Genomic DNA, 14,897 nt, shown 5'->3' with positions numbered 1-14,897 from the left:
TTCCCACTAGGCTGAGGAAGAATCCTGGTGGAGACCTGTGCCGATTGGCACTTTATCTAGTTTATTTTAATTTGATAATTTCAACAATAATATAAAGTCCTCAGTTATCTTATAATAGCTTTCAGTAATCAAGTTAAATAATACAATTATTTTAATATTGTTTTGTTCCAATACCACACTATTATGAAATATCCAATTTTTCAAATCCGTCATTTCAACCTTTATTTTCAATATTAGAACATGAAAACCATGTTAAAAAAAAAGAAAATCATCATTACGTATCATTTCAGTTGGTCTTTCAATACACAAGCACAAAATATTTGACATCGAATCGTCTATTTCTTTGGAAATTAACAAAAACATCACGGGACGTCTGACGGAGTTGACGAACATCTGACGGAGTTGACAAGTTGAACTGATTTAGGTTCTAGACCACCTAGGATCTTGATTCTGGTGACTAATCCCACATTTTCAAGGATGAGGAATACAGTGGTACTATTTAGATTTGCCCTGTGACCATGGCAGCCATTTTTCAAAATGGCCGCCACCTGCTGTTATTTTACAATAACTCAAGTGCTACACCACCTAGGATCTTGATTCTGGTGACTAATCATACATTTTCAAGGATGTGGGATACATTGGTCCTATTTAGATTTTCAAAAATGGTGGACCTGCTATTATTTTACCAATTTAGTCAACGAATATTATCATAATAATGTCAAATCTGTGAATACATTTCTTACCAAGAATTTTCTTCACCAATGTGTTTGTAAAGGTGTCTACTAACATATCCCACATTGGTTTCTATTGAACCACCCTAGGGGCATTTTTGACAGCTGCTGAAAGTTGGGTACCATCAACAACCAATATAAGGCTAAATGTTCTCAATTTCATTATGCTTTAAGTAGCATGTGGCATGTCAAACTAGGGGCTTTTCATGATTTTGAATCCATTCCAAGCATTAGTTTTGCACGAAAAACACTCCGTTGGCTAAAAACGGCCATAGGCCATCATCACAGATGTGATGAGGTCAGCACATTTGGGCACATTTGTGATGACGGCTATGGCCGTTTTCAGCCCAAGGAGTGTTTTTCGTGCATAGCTAATGCTTGGAATGCATTCAGAATCATGAAAACTCCCTAGTTTGACATGTCACATGCTACTTAAAGCATAATGAACATTTTGCCTTAAATAGGTTGTTGATGGTACAACTTTCAGCAGCTGTCAAAAGTTCCCCTAGGGTGGTTGAATATAAAGCAATGTGGGATATGTTAGTAGAAACCCTTCCAAACACATTGGTGAAGAAAATTCTTGATAAGGAAATTTATTACCAGATTTTATTAATATCCCCTGACTAAATAATTCATGTTCTAGACCACCTAGACTTGACTTCACCAACAGAGATCCGAGTGAAACCTAAACAACAAGTTTGGACAGCCCCACCAATTAGTGTTACGGAAAATAGCAAGTGTCTACCCTAGGCCCAGAGGGAGACACAGAACTTAGATGAGGCTCACATGTTGTTGCCCAGGAGCACCTAATACCCTGTTGGAGTTCTGAGTGGTTGAAGTCATACACACAGAGCTCATGAGAAGGATGGAGAAACACTGGCAGGAGGCCACCAAGGGACGACCCAGAGTGTGCCACCGCTGGCAGTAATGAGATCAACTGCTGCAGCAACGATGTCATGAAAGGCAAGTCTCCACCAAAAAAAACCTGAACCTAATCGGGGTGTCAAGAGACCAAAGTTTCTCCCCACAGTTCCCTGCAGTGGCCAGTGAAGTCAAACTGTGCGTCTGTACCTGAAAGGGACAAGTCAAAGGCCAGAAAGCCCACCTCCTTTTAATGTCCTGTCAGTAGCAACTCAACCTGCACCTGAAATAAGCCCTGACCCCTCCCAGAGAAAGTTCATCCTTGAAAATGTAATGATTAGTCGCCAGAATCAAGATCCTTAGTGGTCTAAAACTTGAGTTATTGGTAAAATAACAGCAGGTTGGTGGTCATTTTGAAAAACAATGGCTTCCATGGTCACAGGACATATCTAAATAGTACCAATGTATCCCATATCCTTGAAAATGTATGATTAGTCACCAGAATCAAGATCCTAGGTGGTGTAGAACTTGAGTTATTGTAAAATAACAGCAGGTGGCGGCCATTTTGGAAAATGGCTGCCATGGTCACCACGAGACAAATCTGTGATGGCCCTATAGCCAAAAATGTTCCTTATGCTCTAACTGTGTGCCGAATTAGAATACTTCCCATTATTCAAAAACTATAATTTTATTGTTTTAGGAACACTTTTGTCAACTCCGTTAGATACATGTCAACTCCGTCAGACACAAAACCTGACGGAGTTGACGTCTGACGGAGTTGACAAAAATTAATGGCATTTGTTTTCATCTTAACCCTCTGTAGTACAATGTAGCCATTTCGTTTTTTCTTCAGTTGTTAGCTAAACCTAACCCTAAACTAAAATACTAAACATTATTTTGGAATTCTTAACAAAGAATTCTAATAATGTCCTGACGGAGTTGACATGTAAAAGCTGTGACCACATTGATATCAACATTGTTTGTTTAAAATATCAAACAATTGAATGCTTGTCAGACCAGGTGCTCCACTGTTGCAACAAATATAAACAGGACTTGGAAAAGGAGTCTTCAGGCTAAATCTGTCGACAATATTTTCGGATTAATTTAAGACTTTTAAAAAACCTGACGGAGTTGACGGAGACGTGGGACACACATTTGATATAAGATATTTATTGGAAAATATAAATTAGAATTAACTGTGTATATTGTTTGCTATGTTGTTGACAATCTACTTTCATTTAGTATATATATTTATGTGATTGTGACACTTTTAGACACTTTTTTGGCAGTTTGAAATTGTGACCACTTGCTGGGGACAGGCTAAATACAGGCATTTTTGGGTACTTTAGCCTGCTTTGAACTAATTCAGATGGAATATGAAAAAATATATAATGAAATTAATGTCATAAGAAGAATACACAACTGTATTACATATAACTTTGCAAATGCTGTTATTTTCATGAATTAATTTATTTTTAACATAAATAAGGCTCTTATGTATGGGACATGTTTTTTCCACTTTTGTCCCTCATCTCAAGAATGAGTGAAATATATTGACGATTTCATCAAGAAATAAACTAAAATGTCAGGGAGCTAGGGACTAGTGGACAAGACCTTGAGGGGCCTAAGTGTGCAAGACATTTGAACAAGTTGTGTGTGTGTGTGTGTGTGTGTGTGTGTGTGTGTGTGTGTGTGTGTGTGTGTGTGTGTGTGTGTGTGTGTGTGTGTGTGTGTGTGTGTGTGTGTGTGTGTGTGTGTGTGCGTGTGCGTGTGCGTGCGTGCGTTCAGTATTCATCATGATTGTAAAGTTGGGATGAGAGGGACACACAATAGTATATTGGAAGAAACACATTGTATTAGGAGGTAGACAGGTTGCCCAATGATCTCCCGTCCACATGTCGAAGTGTCCTTAGGCAAGACACTGAACCCTACCCTACATTGTCTCCAGTGGTTGCCACCGTCGGAATGAATGGACCGGCGCTATAAAAATGGAATTCATTCATTATTATCACATGAACACATCAAAACGGCTGTCCTCTGAAACGGAGAAGCTGTCGTTCACATAAAAAAAAGTTCAGTCACTGCCGTCCCCTAACACCTTCAAAATAAAACATCAGTCACTGCCGTCCCCTAACACCTTCAGAATAAATCATCAGTCACTGCCGTCCCCTAGCACCTTACCAATCAAAGGAGGCTTAATGTGACAGGCAGGGAGCTTACCGGGGAGGATGGCGTGTGGGAATTATAGGCATCACTTCCCGCCATTCAATTCATTTGAGGGATCAAACCAGTCAACAGCAGCGATGTGGGAACACAAGCTGACATGAATCAGAAAGGCTCTCGCTACAGTACTAGTCCACATACAGCTCATTCACTCAATGATCAATGCTTATTGTCCTGCTGACGAGATCCAGTAGAACTTATGTTTGGTTTGCACTCTGACAATAGCAGATCTACCGCCGACGCCGTCTCAAAATGTTTTGTTTTTCCGGGGACCTCCGGAAGGAAAGATTTGAGTAAAAAAAGTTTTAAAACATATTGCATTCAAAGATTTCACGATGTTTCAAAACTCTCACACAACTACACAGAGCTCATTCAGTCATTCTGTAAGCACACATCCCTCTTGGCGACGGGCACTACATGGTCTCATATTGATTTCCCCGCGTTTCAGCTGCGGAGACAGCAACCCCCTACGGGACGTATTCGCGGTGAGGCGACCGGCGGGGGTTACCATGACGACTGCCATGACGACCAACCGAGACCACCCGCGGGGGACGAAGGAGCGAGGAGGAGGAGGAGGGGAGGAGGAAGAGGAACCGCGCGATGAAGAGGATTGGACCAACGCCAACGGAGAGGTGACGCTGATCCACCGCCGCGACGCGGGGACTCAGATCCTCCGCCGGCGGGACTCCCTGACGGACTACTGCTCCATGACCTCCTCCGAGTCCTCGTCCGACTCCAACGCCTCCTCGGAGCCGTCGCCGGCTTCTTTAGACCGCCGCTCCAGTTCCGGAGCGCTCAGCTCGCTGACCAGCACCGGCAGCTTGCCCCTAATGACCCTGTCCACAGACACTGACAGGACTGTGATCCTGTCCAGAGACACTGAGGACGCAGACGGGACTGTGATCCCATCCACGGACACCGAGGACGCAGACGGGACTGTGATCCTGTCCACAGACACCGAGGACGCAGACGGGACTGTGATCCTGTCCACAGACACCGAGGACGCAGACAGGACTGTGATCCTGTCCACAGACACCGAGGACGCAGACAGGACTGTGATCCTGTCCACAGACACCGAGGACGCAGACGGGACTGTGATCCTGTCCACGGACACCGAGGACGCAGACGGGACTGTGATCCTGTCCACGGACACCGAGGACGCAGACAGGACGGTTGTGGAGCCCCTGCAGGCCAGTGAATCTGACGTGGACTCTGCAGTGAGCTCCAGTCCGACACCTCCTCACCTCCAAGCCTTCACTGTGCTCTCTGTCAACGGGACTCTGTGGATCCCCAGGTCAGTGCTCCTCTCAAACTCTCTTAATGTCAAGGACCCCCAGTTTGGTACACATTAGGACAGAGGTTTTCTTAACCCATTCTGAACGGGCACCCATTTTGGTGTCGGCATCATGTTATGCTTTAGCTATTGAAAAATAGCAGATCTACAAGCTCATATCGCGCCACCGAGTGGCGCGCTACGAGCTTGTAGGTCTGCTATTTTTGAAAAATCGACTGACATTTTTAGAATCTGATCTCAGGTCAGAATGGGTTCATCAGACCAGTGTGTTGTCCAGTGGAAACCTCGTATGAATCTGATCTCAGGTCAGAATGGGTTTAATGTCAAGGAAGCCCAGTTTGGTCAGACAGAGGTTCCCAACCACTGGTAGCCTACCGGTGCCGGTCCACGGCTGTGAATCTATGTCCTTTGCGTCACCAGGATTTCCAAATAGCTCCAGGGTTATACCACCCGTCCTGTAAAATCGCTCCCACTCGTGTCTGAGAATGAGCTCAGGAATTCATTGGGCTCGTTTACTCGTGACACGGTCAATTACCACTTTTAGTGTTACTAAGATACGACCCCCCCCCACACACCCTGGGATCTATTTAAAACTAGGGCTGGGACTCGATTAAAAACATGAATGTGGTTCATTTGAGGCATCGTAATTAATTAATTTAAATGAATCGCATTTTAATATATCAATATTTGACCTGAGAAGCATTCGTTTTTTTTTTAAATTATAGTATTTTGGAGTGAATCAATGAGGTTTTTTTTATCTAAATTCCCCATCATCCACTGGGCCGCTCTGATTGGTTTGTTCTCCCGTTGCGTGCGCCGCTATGAAACTCGTCCAGTGGAAAAGGTTCCGTGGAGCAAAAAATAACCGATTAAAATGTTTTTTTTTCTTCTTTTCAATTGTTTCTGTAATTAATGAATAGAAATGAATCATTTAATGTCCCAGCGCTAATTCAAACAAAACAAAGCAAAGCAAATACAGACGGATACCGTCCCTCAGAAGTCAGAACACGAGTTGGCATAACCTTTATTAACCAATTGTTGATCTATTAATTGTTGATAGAACACCATTCAGGTCAATGATGTAACATTATTTATATAGTGATGTAATAATTGTGCTACTGCACAATTTGGTTCCATTTGTACTCCCTCAGAGTCACAGACCTGTAAGGGTCCATTTGGTTCCATTTGTACACAGAGACACAGATCTGAAAGGGTCCATTTGGTTACACAAATGAATGAAGTCAATTAATTGTCTATGTTTTATAGCATTAATACTGTGGCTATATTGGCATTGATACATGCGCATCCTTCACTTCTATGACTTAATTTGATGACTTCAAACAATGTTGTGCAATCTATACACAATTGTAATTAGACGTGTGTGTGTGTGTGTGTGTGTGTGTGTGTGTGTGTGTGTGTGTGTGTGTGTGTGTGTGTGTGTGTGTGTGTGTGTGTGTGTGTGTGTGTGTGTGTGTGTGTGTGTGTGTGTGTGTGTGTGTGTGTGTGTGTGTGTGTGCATGCGTGTGTGCTGTTTGACAGGCGTGGTGGGGACGTGATGGTGATTGAAATGCAGGCGCAGGCGGAGCAGCTGAGAGGCAGAGTGATCGCTGTGCTCAGCCCACCTGGGGGCTCATCTTTAGGGTGAGATGACTACTAACATCAACTAATCACTAATGCAGACCCGATTACTGAATGTCAAGTCTCTCCAGGTTGTCACTGACACTGGTTTACTACGACACTATGTATGGCACATTAGGAGTACAACTAGTACTGGTGGTTCTCAAATGAGACCACCTTAACTCTGAGAGTGTACACATGGAACCACATTTAGTTCCATTTGTAAACTCTCAGAGTTCCAGACCAGGGTTCATTCAGGGCTATCTCTTTGTGTGTTTCTGGTATTTGTTTCTGGTTATTGTTGACCTGTAAGGGTCCATTTGGTTCTATTTGTATACCCTCAGAGTTAACCGATTCCATGCCGTTGCCATAGGCGTGATCGTGAGCCTAGTGCCAGTGAAATGTTACCATAGCTGTGATCGTGAGCCTAGTGCCAGTGAAATGTTACCATAGCTGTGATCGTGAGCCTAGTGCCAGTGAAATGTTACCATAGCTGTGATCGTGAGCCTAGTGCCAGTGAAATGTTACCATAGCTGTGATCATGAGCCTAGTGCCAGTGAAATTCGTGACATAAGCAAAGATGAAGAGCCGTCGATAGTCTCACTCTAGGCTGTGGACTAACTCGCGGACAATACATTTTCGGCGAGTTTCGAGCACAGAGAAACAACCCACAACTCTCACAGTTTTTGAGTAAGTTTTCCAACCCTGGGCAGCTAAAGGCTGCAACCAGCCAGCCAGCACTGGGGTGGAGGTGGTGGTGGTGGTGGAGGTGGAGCTAGATATTAATTTGCTGATGCAGCTTCAGTACGAGCGTTCCTTCATCATGTGCTTAACGGTTTGTTCGCCGCTCCTCTGTAATTATCGCTGCAGCGTCTGGCAAGCAAGCAGCAGCTGGCCGCGGCAGAAAGGACTCCTGTGTGTGTGTGAGGATACAACACAAAGGGCCTGCATGCCTTTTAGCAGTAGGCAATAAAAGGGAGGAGGGGGGGGGGGGGGGGGGGAGGGGGCTCCTTAATAAGCACTCGTTTATTTCATGGCTGCACCTGTAAGTTAACGCAGACAGGGGGACACTGTGCATGGGAGGTCACGGGAGAGAGGCTGAGAGGCTTTCACGTCTCTTTAGATGTGATGAATGTGTGAAGTGTCTTCTTGTTCCGTGCGTACATGCTTGCACACCCCAGCACAGGCTACTTAAACTTAAAGATGGCTCAGGGGCCAAAAGTCCTAGTTATTTTGTAACGGACTACAAGACTAGTAAAAAAAAAACAAGGACAAACACAGTGAAAAGGACACATTTCCATCTATAAAACCAAACCTCAATGAACAAAAGCATTGTGATTTAATGATGAAGTTACAAAATGAGGCTTTCATTCATAAAAATGTGAAGAGAACATAATTATAATGAACAGATTATCACAGGAGAATAGAGAAGTAAGTAATAATCAGCTGACGTCATCAGTCCATATCACGTTCTCTGGGAACACACAATACAATACATGATAAATGGTGCATTTATATAGCGCCTTGCTTTCCAAGATTGTCCATTACATTCACACATATTCACACAGCTTTACATAGATTGTGCATTAGATTCACCCATTCACACACACATGCATACACCTTTACATGGATTGTGCATTACATTCATCCATTCACACACTCACACACACATTCATTACAGACGTTAACGCCCGCTCAACGTGCCAAACACCATGTCTCTCCTTCGTACGAAGAACGCTCACGCCTTAACACAATCCCTGCAGAACACGCTATCCCCGACTTTTATTCGTTTCTTTCGCCATTTTTTGATAACTTTTGAGACTTTCCTCGGACAGAGTGATGACGTGTTTGGATGATGTAACAGGACATCAATGAGTCACACTGGCTTGCTAGGGTTTCTGGGAAACTGAGGCTCAATGTTAGTCAATGACTCGTAATGGCCGCGTCCGTGCGCTGCTGTTCCTCGTTGCTCTTTGTTGTCGGGTCCGTAGAATATCTTTGGACACTATCACAAACGATCACAACATTTTAAGATGTTAAGATGATTTTAGGATGTTTTTGGACACTATTACAAACGATCACAACATCTCCATGAAGCGTGACGCTGAGCGTGGCGTGGTGGTGTCAACGGAATATCAGACTCGCAATCAAAAATGGAAAGAAGTCGAAGTCCAGATCAAGTAAAAGTTCAAAAGTGTTGAGAACTAGTTTATTACAAGACCGGTCCTGGAGAAGCATAACACCGGAGTATCATGACAACTCCCAATTACAAGTTTCCTCTCTTATACAATTCGAGAGGTTCCGAAAGAATAAAAATACACATGGTTGAAAATGCAACAAGACACAAGACACAAGACACTCTAGTCTGCTAGTATAAACACAAATAGGTTTTTGACTGCTGGTAACAGGTGGAAGAGTATTTTCTCTGTCAACAGTTAGCTCACATAGACTGAAATGTCATTTTCCCATTACAGTGGTTCTTCACAGGTCGGTGAAAACACCGGCAGAGAGCGCGGGAGTTAAAGATTCATTTATAACGCAGTCCCAACGTGTTAATTTATCCTGGGGTTGGTGACACACAACGCACAGCATGCATACGTCAAAGCCTTTACCCTGGACAACGCAATGCATGTGGTCATTAAAACAGGCTGTCTTATTACACAGAAACATGAAACAACAACAGGAGAGCATAATGACACAGCCTCCCAGATGGACAAACAATGGAGGAAGGTAATAGAGGGTTGTAGCAACATGATACATGGTTCTGTGGAGTCCCACGTCTTCCCCCCTCCATAAATCACAATAGCTCAAGGCAAACCATCCCCTTTTCCCTTTGAAATTATTGTAATGTCGGGGCCAGAAGAGTCTGTAATGTTTTTTATTGTTGTTTATTGCCGAAGCCAGTGGGTTTGGGTTCACTGTAACTGTGAGTGATGAATGAGCTGTATCACTTTAAAAACTATAAACTATCGCCCTGAGTGAGTGAGTAAAAAAATAACAGTTTTTTTTATGTGTGCACGCACGCACTCATGCACGCACACACACGTACGTACGCACACACTCATCGTTGGAGGAGGAGGAGGAGGGGGACATGCTAATCCTATTTCGGTGTTCACAGGGACTTGTATGCGCGGAGCTGTAATTTCCTCGTTAACAGTGCCTTCAGTGTTGCCTCTCTATCTTTTTTCCAGGGGAACCGTTTCCGAGTACAACTCACCAGCTTCTAGGAAGAGACTACTCTACAGTGTGCTGGTTTTAAAGAGCTAGAGTTAGAGATGTGTCTCCGAAAGGATTTGAACTCAGGCTGTGTATAACCAGGCGTTGTCATCGCCGGCCATGCCGGCTTGTGTGGGGGGACATTTCTGGCCCCTGAATGACCATAACAGCTCTGTAACTCTTGAGAGAACCACTATTACTAATTTGACTCCTGACATGCCATACATAGTGTCGTAGTAAATCAGTGTCATACACACTCCGAAGAAAACCTGGAGACTGACATTCAGTAATTGGGTCTTGTGATCAAAATAAGAACATGGTAATGGTGTGTAAAATGAAGGCAGTATACCACCTCTTACTTGTATCCTATCTCTCTCTATCTCTCCCTCTCTCCCCCCCCTCTCTCCCTCTCCCCCAGCACCCTCGAGGAGGCGGCCCTAGGGCCAAAGGACACGGTTGTGTGTGGCTTTCGGCATCAGGAAAACATGCGTTGGTGCCTGTGTGTCTGGAGGGGCTGGGGCAGCCGCGAGCTGGAGCTGTTCTACCACGGCTACGAGGAGCTGGGCCGCGCGGAGGCCAGCGGCCGGAGGAGAAGGTAGCCCGTTGTTGCGTTGTTGCGCCGTGCCGCGCTGCGCATGCAGCGCCGCAGCAGCATAGCAGGGCAGGCTGGGCCAGAGGAGTGCAGAATCACAGCTCTGTATGTGTGGAGTGTACACGGACTGACACACGGACGGACACACGGCCCGGGGCCGTTTGGGGAATAGACGAGGCTCCACTCACAGGCCCTGCAGTGTTCGTGACAGGGGGGGCCGCGCACCTCTGACATCACGGCTTACGTAGAGGGGGTGGGAGGAGAGGGGGAGGGGTGGGTTCAGGACAAGGCCTCGGCTCACTGGGAGACCGTCGAAGGCACCCGAGTATGTGTGTGTGTGTGTGTGTGTGTGCGTGTAGGGATGGGACCATAATTATGAAAATTACATGTCACGATTATTGTGGCCAAAAATGATTTCGATATCATCGATATCGGTATTATCGCGATAAAACTTTTAATAATGTTTTGTTTTTAACCATTGAACCCCGTTGAAAAGATTGCCATTTTTAGACTATCATGTACATTCTTTCCAGGTCTGTTTTTACCAGGTATAGAGTGTGTGGCTTAGTGTGGCGCAGGCCGCCATACTTATATCCCAATGAGCGACGACGCTCTAAAATTGAAAGCCGCTTTGGCGGGAAACCGCTGAGTCAGGAAGTTAAAATCTGCTGTGTAACATGTCTCGCGATTGTCATTCGATTCACCCAAAACATATAGACGACGACATGAGTTAACCCTTGGACTACCAATCCCAATTATTTTGTTTGGGTAACAAATTGGCATATTTTTAATTCGTCATTTTCACATTAATAGAAAGATCTGGTGGTTTGAACAGATGTTTTTTTTTTTTTTTTTTCATTGAGAGAGAATACACTAGGTATTCTCGCGAATTGCCACCAGATGGCGGGAACGCACCATTATGCTGATTTTGGCCAAAATAGCCGAATCTTCCTAAGTCACTTCCGGTTCAACGATCAACAACATCCTGTAGTATTTTGACCCTAGTCAATAGCTTGGCTGGTCCGGATTGCTAAGCTAATGCTATATTCTTCATAACTAAGTCAAATTAACCTCAAATCAACCCCAAAACATCGCAAAATATCATTTTTTTTACAGCGACGCACATAGAGACGGCGCGCGTGCACGATAGCGCACGATCACGCGGATTTCGGCCGTTTTTGGGTAAATTACATCCAACATTAGTGATATTAGCGAAAACATATTAATTTTTGCTCCGTTGAACCCTAGATAACTGACATCGATTGACATTCCGTTAATTCCGTTAACGGGAGGTTTGTATTTTTAGAAATATTCTGTTTTTTCCGTTAATTGTAGCCCAGGGGTTAAGTGGTACCTAAATACGCCGCTCCGCTAATAGAATGTGAAGTGTACCCAGTGCATGACGGAAGGACAACGTCCCCATGAATTGAAATCTCTGCCATATGATTACTGTGAGCAGTTTTTTATCACGATAAACGATGATAAGGATTATGGTCCCGTCCCGACCTGTGTGGCTCACGCTAAAGTCTCTGTGGACCATATGGGACGGAGAGACATCTGGACATTATGTCTGGACTCACAGACCTTTTATTGGAGAGAAACGGACAGAGTACTTCTCTTAATTTAAGCCTGAGAGACGCAGGCTCCTGAATTGTCGCGTGAAGCTGCATGCTGTTCCGATTAACGGGATATATTTCACTTAAAAAAACGGGTCATTTCATCGTCTGCTCAGACTTACAGCGTGTGAACACCGCAGACAGTTTTTAAGTTGCTTGATTCAGTATTTTTTTTAAGTGAATTGTACATTTAACTCTGTTTTTACCCTTTTTTATTTGACCATTAACCACCGTATGCAGTAGGCCAGATCAAACATCACACATTTGTACAACTTTGTCTGTTGAAAAAAAGGCAGCACAGCTCGTGATCACGATGCAATTTTCGTTTCTTTTTTTAATTAAACCAATGTTTCGGCAACAAACATGCCTTCTTCAGGGTATGACTTTTTCTGTTACCATTATCAATGAATCCCAATGGTTTTGCTTGCGTATAGATTTTGGCACTCTTAAAGCAGTCGCCATCAAAGTACTGTATAGTTATTGTCAATACCAGCCATGTACTTGAAGGGACTATATTTATGTTAACGTATTCATGAATGCATACATAGTGCATGTGTAAATAGAGACTATAGAGTGTGTATGTACACACACAGTACTGTACCATATGACATTGAATAAAGTTCTGTTTTTATCACTAATAATCCTGTTCAACTATTGTGATTTATGGTAGACTAGACTAGAGCCCTCACATCTAGCCCATTCTGACCGGGCACCCATTTTGGTGTTGGCATCATGTTATGCTTTAGCTATTGAAAAATAGCAGATCTACAAGCTCATATCGCGCCACCGAGTGGCGCGATACGATCTTGTAGGTCTGCTATTTTTGAAAAATCGAAGAACGACTGACATTTTTAGAATCTGATCTCAGGTCAGAATGGGTTCATCAGACCAGTGTGTGTCCAGTGGAAACCTCGTATGAATCTGATCTCAGGTCAGAATGGGCTAGAGTTGGGGTCGCTCAGCGACGTTTAGATGAGTTAGGACAACTCCGTTCACTGCACAGGCCCGGTCCAATGGGACAACTCCGTTCACTGCACAGGCCGGTCCAATGGGACAACTCCGTTCACTGCACAGGCCCGGTCCAATGGGACATCTCCGTTCACTGCACAGGCCGGTCCAATGGGACATCTCCGTTCACTGCACAGGCCGGTCCAATGGGACAACTCCGTTCACTGCACAGGCCGTCACTGTGCAATACTTTAACCCATTCTGACCTGAGATCAGATTCATACGAGGTTTCCGCCGGACACACACTGGTCTGATGAACCCATTCTGACCTGAAATCAGATTCTAAAAATGTCAGTCGCTCTTCGATTTTTCAAAAATAGCAGACCTACAAGCTCGTATCGCGCCACTCGGTGGCGCGATATGAGCTTGTAGATCTGCTATTTTTAAATAGCTAAAGCATAACATGATGCTGACACCAAAATGGGTGCCCGTTCAGAATGGGTTAAAATGGAGTGCCACAATTTTTCCAGTTTTTCATGTGTCTATGTGACTATGAGGTGACGGTACTTCATTAGACACCCTGGAGTCGTTTTTATGTGCAATGGTGTATTAACTTTGTATTTAGGGTTTCTTCCTGGAGATTGAAACCCTTGACAGTCAAACGTGCCAATGAAAAAAACAATACTATAGTGACATCACATGATCAGCCCCTCCCCTAACCCCTCCCCCTTTATCATACAACTACAGCTGTGGGTGCGGCTTAAGTTCAGGTGGATCACCACCCACCCACCAAGCAAACCAGGCATACGTAATGAACTGGTGGGGGTGCCCACATAAAAACGTCATTTTAATAAATGCCGTACACTTTTTTTGAAAGAATTCTTCCTCCTTATATAACAAATAAGACCTGATGATGGGTGGAAAGAAATCATGGCACTCCAGCTTTAAAACAGTTGGCATGTTGCACACATGCCTAAAATTGCTGATATTTCCGCCACCCCTTGAAAACAATGCATTTAAAACTCCAGCTTGTCACTCTCCAGGCTGTATAAACAGCGCTTGAGTGCTGTTTTCTTGCCCCCTCAATGACACCACTCTCTCTCTAAAAAAATGTCTGGCCATGACACTGGTTGCTAACCTGACGCTGCCAGATGGGGGCGGTATTGGGTAACCATGTTCCCCAACACAGCACTCATCTGGGATCTCTCAGGGAGTTGAGCTGACACAAATCCGTTCCGTACCGAACCAATCAGCGTGAGCTAAGGGCGGGATATGTGCGAAACCGGATGTGAAGCTATATAGACACGTCAATATGATTGGTTGTGTTTGCACGCCCACACGGTGATAGACAGACTGTCCCATCCAATCATCTACCAAGTATCTTGAAAAAAAGGAACAGCCCCGTCATCGAATTTGCTTCCGCAATCCCAGATCCCAATAAGCTGTGAAACAAATTTGTGTAGCAAGCTTCTTGGATCTGGCAGCGTCAGGTTAACTGGTTGCATGCTGAAGCTAGGAAGATGCAATCCTGTGGAATTGCGAGTGTTTGCCTATCTTTATAGGAGTATTATAGGAGTATGTTCAACTAGAAGAGGGGTAACCTTAGTTACGGCACCACCATTCTAATACATACATACTGTACATACATACATACATACATGGACTCGGGCAACAGCCCAGCTTTAATGATCTTACATACAACATTCAAGTTTTATTTATTCTGATGACGTAACACTAAGTAATCAAACTCATTTTCAGTGTCGTCGAGTAATAATAGTCACAATACATTAGAAGATAAG

General features: G+C 44.1%; 1 protein-coding gene across 1 annotated transcript in view; it reads left to right on the top strand.

The window, feature by feature from the left end:
* lrrk1 (leucine-rich repeat kinase 1) overlaps positions 1-10,766 on the top strand; it is a 126,876-nt gene extending 116,110 nt beyond the window's left edge. The window contains exons 37-39 of the mRNA XM_083791897.1: positions 4,264-5,109; positions 6,649-6,750; positions 10,361-10,766. Coding sequence (XP_083648023.1) covers positions 4,264-5,109; positions 6,649-6,750; positions 10,361-10,541 — 1,129 coding nt within the window. The 3' untranslated portion in view covers positions 10,542-10,766. The remainder of the gene's footprint in view (positions 1-4,263; positions 5,110-6,648; positions 6,751-10,360) is intronic.
* The last annotated feature ends 4,131 nt before the right edge of the window (positions 10,767-14,897 follow it).

Source organism: Protomyctophum parallelum (genome assembly GCF_964188405.1).
Source record: "Protomyctophum parallelum genome assembly, chromosome: 2".
Taxonomy (NCBI): Eukaryota; Metazoa; Chordata; class Actinopteri; order Myctophiformes; family Myctophidae; genus Protomyctophum; species Protomyctophum parallelum.
The sequence above is the reverse complement of the archived record's forward strand: the minus strand, read 5'-3'. Positions and strand labels throughout refer to the sequence as shown.